This window comes from Notolabrus celidotus, chromosome 17, assembly GCF_009762535.1.
Source record: "Notolabrus celidotus isolate fNotCel1 chromosome 17, fNotCel1.pri, whole genome shotgun sequence".
NCBI classification, from domain to species: Eukaryota; Metazoa; Chordata; class Actinopteri; order Labriformes; family Labridae; genus Notolabrus; species Notolabrus celidotus.
The window spans coordinates 30,985,190-30,998,582 of NC_048288.1; the positions used below are offsets into that span (position 1 = coordinate 30,985,190).

The 13,393-nt window shown below is 40.6% G+C and overlaps 1 protein-coding gene across 6 annotated transcripts; it reads right to left on the minus strand.

The window, feature by feature from the left end:
- Positions 1-334: 334 nt before the first annotated feature.
- Positions 335-10,747, minus strand: mynn (myoneurin). Of its 6 annotated transcripts, none has more exons than XM_034706449.1 (10): positions 10,643-10,747; positions 10,022-10,069; positions 9,890-9,912; positions 6,285-6,558; positions 5,249-6,201; positions 4,966-5,125; positions 4,562-4,740; positions 4,356-4,448; positions 3,260-3,385; positions 335-2,360 (listed from the first exon to the last, which is right to left on the minus strand). In XM_034706449.1, exons 4-10 carry the CDS (start codon positions 6,548-6,550, stop codon positions 1,963-1,965), a joined length of 2,175 nt encoding a protein of 724 aa, XP_034562340.1. In that variant the 5' UTR covers positions 6,551-6,558; positions 9,890-9,912; positions 10,022-10,069; positions 10,643-10,747; the 3' UTR covers positions 335-1,962. The 6 variants fall into 6 exon arrangements, with proteins under 6 accessions (XP_034562340.1, XP_034562334.1, XP_034562338.1 ...); XM_034706443.1 differs by having other exon boundaries at positions 6,285-6,561; XM_034706447.1 differs by lacking the exon at positions 10,643-10,747 and adding an exon at positions 10,312-10,602.
- Positions 10,748-13,393: the final 2,646 nt, after the last annotated feature.

Consider the following 13,393-nt stretch of genomic DNA (forward strand, 5'->3'; position numbering starts at 1 on the left):
GCAGTTTTTAACACTTCCACATTAGACTCATACTTCTAGACCTGAGGTTGCCGCCTGAAACACAAGCTAGCAACGTAATTTCTCGATTTTTAGATTTTGAATGTTTTTTAAAAAGAACTAAAGCTGCAAATAAATATATGTATTGATATTTTTACAGTTTTTAACCTTTATAAAAACTTAAACAAAACATTATATTAAACCATAATAATTTAAAATACTAAAAAGGATTAAGAAATCACTAAAGTAAATACATGTAAATACAGGATAAACTGGACACAGCTTTTATGACATATTAATCTATTACTTAGAAACTGAGACCACCACACACCCGACGTCCCTTTTTGTCTTCATTTTTATTATCTCGGTGTACAGTTTTTTATACAGTAGTGAGCTTGTACGTGTAATTCACATTTCTGTACAAGTAATGCAGAGACATTATCCAAAATAAAAAATATAAATCAACAACTTAACAAAAAAACAGCTACTTTCAAGTTGACAAACACAACTTGTGTACAACGCAGATTTCTAACTTGTTGCAGCAACACGTTAAAGAAAAATACAAAACTATCTTACACTGAAGGAGGAACCTGGGTCTGTATTAACAGGGTTTTCATGAATCAAGCCAACATCACATTTTAACACTAGAGCGTTAGTAAGTCTGGTATTAACTATATATCATCTATAAAAAAGAAAGAGTCAATTTAATATCTTTAAACACTTTAACATTTCTCTATGTGGACTCGTATCTCATCATTAGTCTCAGGTGTTTGGGTAAAGTCTGATCTGGTGAGCTTTAGATAGAATAGAATAAAGGGGGGGTTTAATAATGGCTGTAAAAGATGGAACACACATTTTTACTTTGCAGTCGCACAGAATGAGAAATTAAAAGACACATAGCTCTGAATACGGACTGATGATTATTTTTACTGAAACTGGAGCCAAAGTTTTGTAACTAAATCCAGAGTTTCTTCTTCTCTTGTTCTCTTGTAAAATAAAATATAAGTTTTCGGACTGCACATATCAGGCTCTTCTCCTTCTTTCCTGACTTACTAACTCCACTGAGTCATCAGAAATGCCCCGTTAATCTGTACATGGCTCTAAACTGATTAAAATATGTCCTTATTATGTAGAAAAATAAATAACTAAAAAAGACTCCTGCTGACGAACAGGAAGGGAAGTGACCCGGGCGACACTGATCCTGGAATCCATTAGGATCTGTTTGAACTGATGCTGCACTGAATTTTGTGTTCAATGTGATTGCTGCAGTTTGTTACAGCTACAGCAGTTAAAAAAAACATGGTGCGAGTTCTCTAGAAATTATTTTCAAATTCACAGATTTCCAGTTTACATGACTCTCTACATTCTGCTTTCAGTCTCTGGAACTCTGTTTCGATTTGAACGCCCACTCAAAAGAACAGCAGACAGGAAGTCAGTAAAAAGGTCATGTAAGATTTTTCTTTGTACATCTGATGATCTCATCCTCTCCGTTCAGATGTCAAACTGAGACTTGTTCACTTCAAATGTTGGTGATAATCTGGGGTTAAACTAGAAAACTGAGCACACACCAGACTGTGTATAACGATGGACGACGTGACAGCTCTCTAGAAGTGAGGCCAAAACATTTACAGCTCCCACTACTGGCTGGCTGCAGTACAGCTCATAAAGCCCGCCTCCTTTAAGTCAACAGATGGAACATTTTCAAACATGGTTTCTGTCATTACAGGAAGCTCTTGGTCTCTGACTCTAAATAAACAATATGCTAGCACCACCATCATGGGGTTGTTTTGGTTTCACTTTAGTACACTGAGAGGTCATCCACCATTTCATACAGTCGATGGCACACTGTGAGAGTACAGCAGGTCAGATTTAAATCAGGGAACGAGTTGATGATTTGAAGTTCTGTTAAAAGACCCAGACCGTCACATACCAGATGTTCTTTGTAGAAATGACTGAGTGTCCGTCTCACTGTTGAGGTGGGTTGTGTTCAGCGTTATCCACCGTCCTGATGATGACGATCTGCTCCAGGCTCTGTGCGGGGGAGGGCGGCGGCCGCAGCTGCTCCACCAGAGCGTGGAGCGTGTCCGAGTTGATGGTCTGCTCCTGGTCCGGTTCGAAGGTCACCTGCTCGGCGGTGGTGATTGGCGGGTGAGCTGGCTCCGCCTTGAAGTCCTGGATGATGGTTTGGGTGGCGTCAGGGTCTTCGGAGGTGGTGGCCGCAGATGGAGCCGTGGCCTTGGGGTTGGGGGTTGCTGGGTCGGGGTTGGGGGGCTCGCCTTCAGGGATGGACGCCAGACCTTTGTTTTCATGGGAGAGTTTGCTCTGGACGAAGGCCACAGGATGACTGGAGGCCAGGAGGACCACTGCTCACACACAGGAAGAGACGCAGAGGTTAACCAGGTAACAAGTGCTGTGCATCACTTCATGTCAGAGAGCTCCACAAGAGGGCCGCCAAAACATTTAGAGCTCCCTCTGCTGACTGGCTGCAGTACAGGTCATTAATCCTGCCTCCTCCATGTTAACAGATGGGACATGGGTCAAACTTTAAAATCAAAATACAGGTCACATAAATGTTTCTGAAACATGGTTTCTGTCATAGTTATTAGTTCTTATCATGCTGATTTATGTCACAGTGTACAAGTTTCTGACTGGTTTACTATGAATGAGTTATTTGATGATATAAAAAGAGATATAAAGCAGGACAGAAGGGAGGGGCCAATTAAAAGTATTTTTTAGGACCAGTTCTTCAGAATGTTGACTTTTCTCTTGGAATTCTGAGATCAAAAGCACTCTGCCTTTGATGTCACAGGCAGAATTCTAGAACTCTGCCTTTGATGTCACGGCAGAATTCTAGAGCTCTGCCTTTGATGTCACAACAGAATTCTAGAGCTCTGCCTTTGATGTCACGGCAGAATTCTAGAGCTCTGCCTCTGATGTCACGGCAGAATTCTAGAGCTCTGCCTTTGATGTCACAACACAATTCTAGAGCTCTGCCTTTGATGTCACAACAGAATTCTAGAACTCTAGCTTTGATGTCACAACACAATTCTAGAGCTCTGCCTTTGATGTCACAACACAATTCTAGAGCTCTGCCTTTGATGTCACAGGCAGAATCATATTCCATCATCAACACCATGATTGACAGCTCTGTTGACCAATGAGGCTCCTTCAGCTTCGGATTATCAGAGTAGAGGAGGAACGATGAGAGGAAACGTAACAGACGCTAACACAAGAGTCACTGAACTCTCCACGACCGGCTCACCTGCTCGGGCTCGCTCCTTGTGTTGCCGCACCTCGTCAGCGTGAGCTTTCTCCTGATGTTTGATCATGTTCTTCACGCTGGCGAACCTGTTTCCACACAGCAGACACTGCACCCCGTTGTTCCCCTCTGCACACACACACACATACACACACACAGAAACAAGAGACAGCACAGTGTGAGCATGATTAAATGCTAATTTCATCAGCGAGGACAAGCTGAGCGGTGAAACATTCAGGTCTCTAGTTTTGGGGTAATCAAATCGTTCTGAGTAAGTCACATCTTTTTTATTTCTTTACCAGCATCATAATATTTAAAAACAAGCCGTTTTAAAAATAGAGAATAGTATTCTCTTCTTTAATCTACTCCTATAATTTAAAAACCATAGTTCTAAAAATTAAAAATGCTTATTGAGGCAACATTTTACACTAAATGTAAATCATACTGTGTTCGTTTTTATTCCACTTGACTTTTCTGAGCTTGCACTCAGAGTCTGCAAACACAGAAATGAAGTGCATAGTCTGCCTGTTTAGAAGGTTTAATCTGGATAAGAATAATCCAGATGTGGAAATCCACTTTTATTATTATTATTTATTATCTAAAAGGACCATGCATATTAATTAACACTTCTGTAAATATGCCAGAGTTAGCCAAAAGGCTAGTTTACATCTGTAGTCCCTTGCCAGATGTTAAAAAGGCTCCCTGAAAAGATCAAGATTAAACAAAGATATTTATTATCCAGGATCATGAAATCATCTTACTTTTGTTCTGGTTTTTCAATTAAATGTGAATTAAATCAACCTGATTTAATCTCAGAATTGCAGAATGTTGAGATTAAAGTCTGAATTGTAGAATGTTGAGATTACAGTAAGAATTGTAGAATGTGGAGATTAATGTGAGAATTCTAAATCACTTAATCAGCCTGTTTCAGCTGCAGACCTTTCATTGATTACCTAATCCAGATTATCAGTTCTCACAAGAGTATTACATGCTGCATACTTTGTCCACACGGGGGCGCCAAAGCCCTCATTAAATAAAAAGACTGAGGCATAATATTTTGAATCAACAGATGCTAGGAGGACTGGGAGGAGAAACTCACCCGGATGAAGTCTCCTCATGTGTTTCTTCAGCTCTGAAGACGTCACAAAACTGGCATCACATGACGACTGTGGACATTTGTACGGAGTCTCACCTGAAACACAAACACGTTCAAACCAACAGGAACAACAACGACACGTGAGAGAACTCTGAGGACTCTGTTGTGAGATACGATCAGGTTTAATGAAGGCAGTGAAACGCTCTCACCTGTGTGTTTCCGTGCGTGGGCGATGAGCGACGAGGACACGGAGAAGGACATGCCGCACAGATCGCACTGGTACGGTTTCTCTCCTGTGTGTCGTCGCTTGTGGTAGGTGAGCGTGCTGGACTGAGCGAACGCTTGACCACAGACGTCACACACGTACGGCTTCTCCCCGCTGTGCAGTCTGAAAACACACACACACACACACACACACACACACATTTAACAGAACTGAAGAAGCTTTAAAGGTCTGTTTACTGAGACAAACTTCAAATATTATTAGAGAGGGAACTTTTTTAATCAACGCTCAAATAAAATGAAACAACATCTAAAAACAACAAAGAGAACTCCTCGCACACATTAAAGTCGTACATGTGAGTTCAGTTCAGGTTGTGTCAGCAGTAGGTACCTGATGTGTATTTTGTAGTTTGATGAGGTAGCAAACTTGAAGCCGCAGCGCTCACACGTGTACGGCTTCTCCTCCCCGTGGTGCATCCTGCGATGAGCGACCAGCTGACACTTCTGAGCGAAACACTTGTCACACTCGGTGCAGGTGAACGGCTTCTCTCCTGCAGCAAACACCAGAGACAGAGAGACGGGCGTGATGCACAGAGCGAAGGAAAGAGGTCGTACAGATTTATCACACAGAGAGATAAGATGCAGAGATGCTGTTATGTTCCCGTTCTGCTCACCTGTGTGTATGCGCAGGTGCGTCTTCAGCTGCGTAGCCTGTCTGAACGTTTTGGAGCAGAAGATGCAGACGAACGGTTTCAGCCCCTTGTGGATCTTCTCGTGTCGCCGCAGGCTGCTGGCGTCTTTAAACAGTTTGTTGCACTCGGTGCACGACAGCGTCAGATCGTCCATTTCTGACCGATCCCCGAGTTCGCCCTCCTCCAGTTCGTCGTTATCGGTCCCCGCCCCGCCGCTGTCCTCGTCCTCCTCGTACGCCCTCCTCCGGGCTCGCCCCCTGCCTCTCCCTCTGCCCCGCCCTCGGCCTCTCCGCCCCCCTCCGCTGCTCAGTCGAGGTTTCTTCGCTGGATTGTCTTCATCCTCCTCCTGTGAGGGGCTCCAGTCCGCTGACGTGTCCCCAAAATCCTTCACACTGGGGTCAGAATCCTCTAAAGACAGATCTTCTGTTTTATGACTTCCCCTCCCTCTTCCTCTTCCTCTTCCTCTCCCTCTCCCCCTGCCCCTGCCCCTTCCTCTCCCCCTCCCCCTGTAGCCTGATGTTTTGGGTGTGCCGTCAGCTGAGCTGCTCGCCTCCGCCTGCTCTCCGCTGAAACTCTTGGGCTTCCTGCCTCTCTTCCTTCCTTGTCCTCTCCCTGCACTCCTCAGTGTGGTGGGACTGAACTCTTCATCACTTCTCTCTCCCTCTTCCCCGTAAAACTCTCCTTCATCATCCTTGTCTTTCTCCTCCTCCCCCTCGTGCCAGTCCCCCACAGCTACAGAGATGATAGACAGAGGAACAGGAGAACTGGGGCTGCCCGGAGAGGCTGGACTGGGAGGAGAGAGACCGGCTTCTTTGTCTGCCTCGGACTGGGAGGTCTCGCTGGGCTCAGACCAGTGGGTGATTTCCTCCAGATACTTGATGGCCTCAGACATCCCCAGGAACACAGCGGCTCGACGCACAGCTGCCTGTCTCGTACTGAAACATAAAAACAGATTGTGTTTGTGAAGATGAAATAAAGAAGCGTCTTTAAAGCCAGGAACCTTCAGAGGTCACTTTACCTGCTGAGGTTCATGTGTCCAGTGTAGACGAACTCCAGAAGCTTCTCCAGAGCATACCGGCTGACCTTCTCCGGGTCCAGAGTCGTGACCTCCTGACCTTTCTCCGCTCTGGCAGAGAAGTATTTACTGAACGCAGCCAGGATGTTCCGGTGGGCTCTGAACTCCACGTCTCGCACCATGATGGTGATATCGCACAGGAAGTCCATCTCTCGCTGCTGATGGAGACGCTGCAGGAGCAGCTTCCCATGGCTGGTGGCATGAGACATCTCTGCAGCTGCTGAACGAGGAGAGAGAGACAGATTCAATCAAAGAGATGAATGCACAAGGTTACTTATGTCTGTGTGGAATCGTCCTGTGGGGGGCGCTGTTTTATCACTCCCACAGGATTGAAAGTTTATTCTCTTTCTCATATCGTCACCCTATTAAAATAATGGCAAATGAGTTTTTGTCCTAAACCATCTCTTGATGATTCTGACCTCCTCTGGTGAAATCGCCTAAATCCTTCGTTGAAAGGATTCTGCTCTTTAAGCCCTGTAGCAGGAGTTCTCAAACCTTTTGGGGTCAGGGACCACTTACAGGTGAGAAAATGTCCATGGACCCCCTCATAATTGTAACATAGATTAAGCACATGCTTACTACCATTTGCACTCTTAGAAGCCCTTGGAACTGTTTGTATTGTAAAAGTCATCAGTGTAAATACTTCAGACCTGTTCCACAGTGATAAACAGAAAACACTTCACCATTAGTGTTTCTGGAGGATGTATTCCTCGCTCTTTCACTGGAAAAAGTCTTTGGTCTAGCACCTGAAGACACGACGCATTTTGGTCTCCCGTCACTGTTCTCAATAAAATCAAACTCTGTATACCTGTCGTCATGTTGTCTTAATTTAGCTAGCTTGGGCTTAGCTGATTTAGACATGGCCCCATGCTCTTAGCCCCAAAGCTAAGTAGTAGCAGGAACAGTTGTGACCGGAGTGAAGTGTGAATGAGTGATACGTGACAGATTGATGTGAGTGTCACATTCATCAGTTTCTGTTGGCCCAAAGCTAACTAGGGTGGGAGTAATGGGCACAATATGCTGGTTTCATTGGCGAAATGGTCCTCATCTGTATATATGCTGTTTTTAATGACACAGCACAATTTAATGATTTATTAGAAATGTATTATAATTTTTTCACGGACCCCCAAGCTATGGTTCGCGGACCCCCAGGGGTCCTAGGACCCCACTTTGAGAACCACTGCCCTATAGGACAATGGCCTATGTCAAGAGCAAGGGAGCTAGATGCTCCCCTGGTGGTGAGGCTTTCAGCAGTGTGTCTGCCCCCTGGTGGCTGGCTGCAGTATAGGTCAAAAAATCTATTTATCAAACTTTAAAAAATAAATACACGTGGTACGAATGTTTCTCTCCTCCGTATGCTGTGGTGATATATAGTTAGTATTTGACTGTTTTGTGTCCAAGGCCTCTTTTTCCTGAAAAGTTTCTTCTTCGTTGATTATTAGAGTTTAAAAAACGGAGTTTTACTTCCTGTTTCCTTTGATTCACAGCCGCTGTGGAGGGAAACTTCAAAGGACACACAGCGTCTTGTGACATCACGCTGTAGGGCGGAGCTTATTACAGTGGCTTCACAGGCTCTGGCTGCACAATGGCGGCGCCCAGGAGAGGGATTTTTTGGCTTCAGAACCGTACAACAGGAAGAGGCGGAGCAACGCTGTCCATTTTTATTTACAGTCTATGGTGAAGAGGGTGACTTCGTCCTTTTTATTCTTCTCCTAAGTCAACAATGTTTGATTCTTAAAGATGAAATGTCTGACTTGGGCAATTTAACAAGCTTTAATGATGGCAGCTGCTTCAAGAAGCAACAGAATCTAAAGTACAGAAGAAGAAGCTCTAAACATCAACTTGACCTGGCAGTCAAAGTGGAGGCTAAAAGGAGTCAGAAGTGTCAAATACTAATTGTTACTTTGCAACTGTGTGACATAATTCACCCCAATCACAAACACACACATTAAAATCGAGTGAGTTATCCTCATTGAACCATGATCTGTGAGAATTAAGAACGCAATTGCACTAAATATTGATTTAAATGGTTAGTAATGGAGTTAATGATGAGATTTTACAAAATGATTGGGATTTTTTGAGTTCTGACACTTTTGAATCATTAAATATGCCCCGGGTCAAGTTGACCCAAGAACATTAATGCTCTTCCTGAGAAACGAACATAACAGGAGGGTTAATATTATTATTTTGGATATAATCGGGCAGCCTTGCTGTGTTTTATCTGTCCTACGCATACAGGGATTTGATAATATCTTTCTATTTATATATATATTTAAATGATCTTCTCTTCTGTCTCCTAAAGGACTTTATTTAAACACTTTACAGCTCATACAGGCATGATTAGGATGCATGTCTGCAATCTGAGGGATACCAGGGCATCAGCAAGAGGAGACTGTTCAGCTAAACGTAGGAAGACTGCATTTGGACAGTCTGCATTTTCAGTCAGAGCAGCAGGAAAATGGAACTCAATTCCTACCCACATTATAGACTGTACAAGTCTCAGTGTTCTTAAAAGTAAACTGAAATTATGGCTCAAGGAAAAACAATCATGTGATCATCTGAATGCATCAAATTAGAGTCAATGAAATGTAATTTAAAATGTGTCGTTATAAGTGATGGACTGTGTTGAGTAGCCTATGTATTGTTTTAAATGCTAGTATGTTTTTTTTTATCATTTGTATTCAGGGTTCCCAACTCTTTTCCAGAGATCATTTTCCAGGACATTTCAAGGACATTTTCATTGATGACCAAACTGGTATGACAGTCTAAATTGAGTTCCTAATTTAGTTCCTAAATAGTCTGATATGTTCCTCTCAGTGGAAGTCTACATTGAAAGACGTGCAGTCTATGGCTATCCATTAAATCATCTCTTACATGCTTAAAAATGATGGCAAATTGATTATAGAATAATGCAACTGCAGATGTACAGCACTTCACTTTATTAGTGCAACCAAGTAACAATGATGGGCAACTCTCATCTCAGCTTTCTCTTTTCTCAAAAAATATAAAAATAGCTCAGTAAAAAACAAAAGAGCCAGCAAAGGACTCTGGAAGCTGCCTCACTGAAATAAATAATAATAATAATAATCAGAGGATCAGAGCATAAATTGACCTAAATAGATCTGAATGATAAAAATGGCCACAAATGTTGAATGGGGATGTGTTTTTTTAACCTTGTTAGATCACACACAGTCATGTTGGAATAATTTTCCAGGACAATCTGTGATTTTCCAGGATATTTTACTTTTTCTCCCAATTTTCCAGGTGTTTTCCAGTACTGGAAAACTGGTCAACTGTTTTCCAGTTTTTCCAGGATGCGTGGGAACCCTGTGTATTGTACATTTGTTTACATCTTCCTGTCCAGGGACCACAGATGAAAAGTAGCTTATAGTTAACTCTAATTTGACAGTTTTTGTTTTGCATGGCCCCTGTCAAATAAACTAATAAACTAATGCATAAATAAACTAATAAAGAAATAAATAAACTAATAAATAAACTAATTAATTAATAAATAAATAAATAAATAAATGTGTGTCTGTTTTACTCACCAGGTGATAATCCAATATCAGAGCTGGAAATCACAAACAGAATAATTTAATTAAATTCATATTATATTAAAAACACAACATTAAAGTGAGATTTTTTAAAATAGTGATGGTAATAATTAAATAAAAACTTACCCTCAGAGCTGAGTCTGCTTCACCTCCTCTTTAACTCTTTAGATTCGTCTGTTGAACATAAATATGAATGAAAATGAGAATTTGAGACAAACATAGGACACAAATATAATTCATAAAACCATGTATATTATTAATAAACATTAGTCATCATATTAAATTCTCTGAATCAGCAGCCCTGACAGGTGAGAAGCAGAAACAGTTTTGGAAAATAAAAGCTCCCGCCTGCTCTCACAGTAGGCCTTGTAGTCATGCTAATGCTAACAGCAGTGTCGTACATCAGTTAAAATGACCTCTGAGGGTTTGTTGTTGCTGCACTTCCACTTAAGGCTCCATAGTGAAAGCCTGAAGCCACTGCAGCAGCTTTGTGTTGGTTTACAGCCTCTCAGGAGGGCTAACTGTGAGCAGCTGAAGCTAACTGTTTACGTGGTGGTAAAAGGCGCGGTAAACACTGAGCTCTTATTTCGAAGGTCTCGTCCCGGCGCGTGAGCGTGAGTTCACACTGAAGGTTAGAAACTCTGATCTGAAGGAGAGACCGAGGAAACGCTCCCTTCATCATAATTACACTCTGAGACCACAGGAATATTTTCATCCTCATGAAAGAAAATAAAAGCAGAAAAGTACCTTCTAATATCCGCGATCTCCAGCCATTATCCCGTGACGCACGGGAATCTCGCGAGAGGTTGATGTCCAACAAAGATCCTCTGCTTAGTCAAGATGAGCACCTCCCATCAACGACCACCGACGGCTGCGGGCAGGAGCTCCAACACATGGATATCTGTTTACATTTATTAAACATTTTTTCTGTTTTCATGTCATAATTATATGAACAGCTTACTGATGTGGATTTTAAAGGTGGTTTTTGATCAGAGTAAGGCAAAGCGTTCTTACAGATTGGAATAAGTCAAAAAATCAAAGAGTAAATAGTTATCTTGACTCATAGATTTGATCATATTTATACACAGATGATTTTTTTTTTTTTTTAATTGCTCATTTTATTGTGAAAAAGCATACAGGACATCCAAACATTACTGATTTTACAGACAAACAAACAAACAAACAAACAAACCACAACACATTGGCAGCTGTAAACAGAAAAACAACCCAACAACAATAATAATAATAATAATCATAATAATAATCATAATAATTATAATAATAATAATACATTGTATTTATATAGCACCTTTTAAAAACATGTTTACAAAGTGCAAGACATAGCGAGTGAAAACACTAAAGCACATGACAAAGGTAAGGAGAGCTAGAATGAGTTAAGTAAAAACAATAATAAAAACCATGCAGAAATGAAAAAGTCAGTGATGAGTTAAGAAATAAAAGCATGTTTAAAAAAATGTTTTTTTAAAAGAGATTTAAAAGAGGACACGAATGTGGCTTGCCTGATCTCCTCCGGCAGGTCATTCCAGAGTGACGGGGCCCTGACCGCAAAGACCCGGTCACCTCTGGTTTTTAACTTCGCCCTTGGGAGTTCCAAGAGGGACCTGCCGGAGGATCTCAGGCAGCAGTTGGGGACATACATTTTAAGGCATTCACTTAGGTACTCAGGGGCCAGTCCATTTATTGCTTAAAAAGTGAGAGTTAATAATAATAATTGTTAGTAAATCAGAACTTCACTTTAAGCAATGGTATTAGTTTTATATGGGTATGACTTATCTTTTATAGAGCTGCATTCAGCTTAGTGGGGTATTGAACTTGTCTGTAATATAGTCTGATGATATAATCTTTAACTAACACTTAGCTACTTATTTATTTTTTAATAATAATAAGTTTTTGTATTTTTTGTTTGTTTGTTTGTTTTTTACCATGGTTAGTCTGATTTTCCTCAGTTCATCTGAATAAGCTTAGCTAAAAAATGACCAGTCTTGTTGCAAAGTGTACGGAGGATGATAACGGTCACTGACAATTTTTATTGGGAGTAGGCCAGCAAATTACTTTGTTTTTATTGTTATTTTTTCACTTTGTTTTCATTGGTTTGTAGCCAGAGACACATATATAAATAACAAGACACACATGAAGGACGTAAAACAAATAAATAAGTACATATGAATAAAAGAAAGATGCTGTAATGCTGACAATGATAATAGTGGTAAATTTTACAGCACAAAGTCATACAGTCATGCAAAAAGAGAACAAACAAAACAAAACAAAACAAAACAAACAAAACAAAATGTAAGCATCAGCCTGTTACAAAGAGGGTTGGGGACAGCTCTAAAAACACAATTGTCATAACTCTACATATCTGTTTAATCTTGATTTTTTTTCTTCAGAAATTTGAGATTAAATTTGAGATAAAAAAATTAATAAAATAACATCTGCATTTTTTTTTTTTAGTCACTTGCCGTCCCATTTTTTCCTTTTTATCAGTGGCCCTTATCATCTTTCATACAAGTGGATTTTTATTGTATAATATTCAAATAATTTCACAATTTATGCTTATTGTTATCCATCCCACTTTGAAAGCCAAAATTCAATATTTTCTGTACACCATATTTAATTTACGAGTTACAAGTTATTCAGCATATTCATAGTATAAACCCAAATTATAAATACAGTAACATTTTTTTTTTTTTACTTTAGGTCCTCTTTGATCGGTTACTGATGTTAGATCTTAAATGCAGGACTCATTACTTGAGCATTTTCACACACTGGTGTTGTGATCTTAGTCTGGTACTGAAACATACTGTATTCCAGATATCTTTTATTTTCCATCATGCAGATAATCTGATTTATGCTCCTCTCAGAATTTCCCAGGAAACTCATCCTCCGCAGTAAGAGTTTAATGAAGAGATAAATGAGCTGAGTATTGCTCAAGCTTCTCTCCACAGTTGCCTGGATGCTTGCTTATGTTAACAGCTGTAATCACCTGGAGGAGGATTACGGTCAGTTTGAATAACTATTAGTTTTATTAATCGCAGTTTCAGATCACAGAGTCTGGAAATCTTCTTTCTTAACATCACTGTGGAACAAGAGCGAGCAGGAACACTCAGCATCCTGCAGCCGTTTGCATCTTGACAGTGATGAAATTTTTATGTTAAGAGTGAGCTGAAGGAACAACATGATTAATCCCTATCTGTCCTGCAAAACGTCCACCACATGCATAATGCAAGGACTTAAGGATAACATGCAATTCATAATTTACAAAACAACAAAGATCATTTTTAAAAAAGAGTTTCAATCTATAATGACTTTTTTCTTTCTAAATGCAGCGTCGTTTTTATCCACAAATTATTATATTTTTTAAAAATTGCAGATTTCTGTTGCAGATATTTCCTGAAAAATCAATATCTTCGAGTACAAACGAAGAACCACTCCTCCATGCATTATTTACACCACCTATACCGCCTGTTGTTGCAGGCG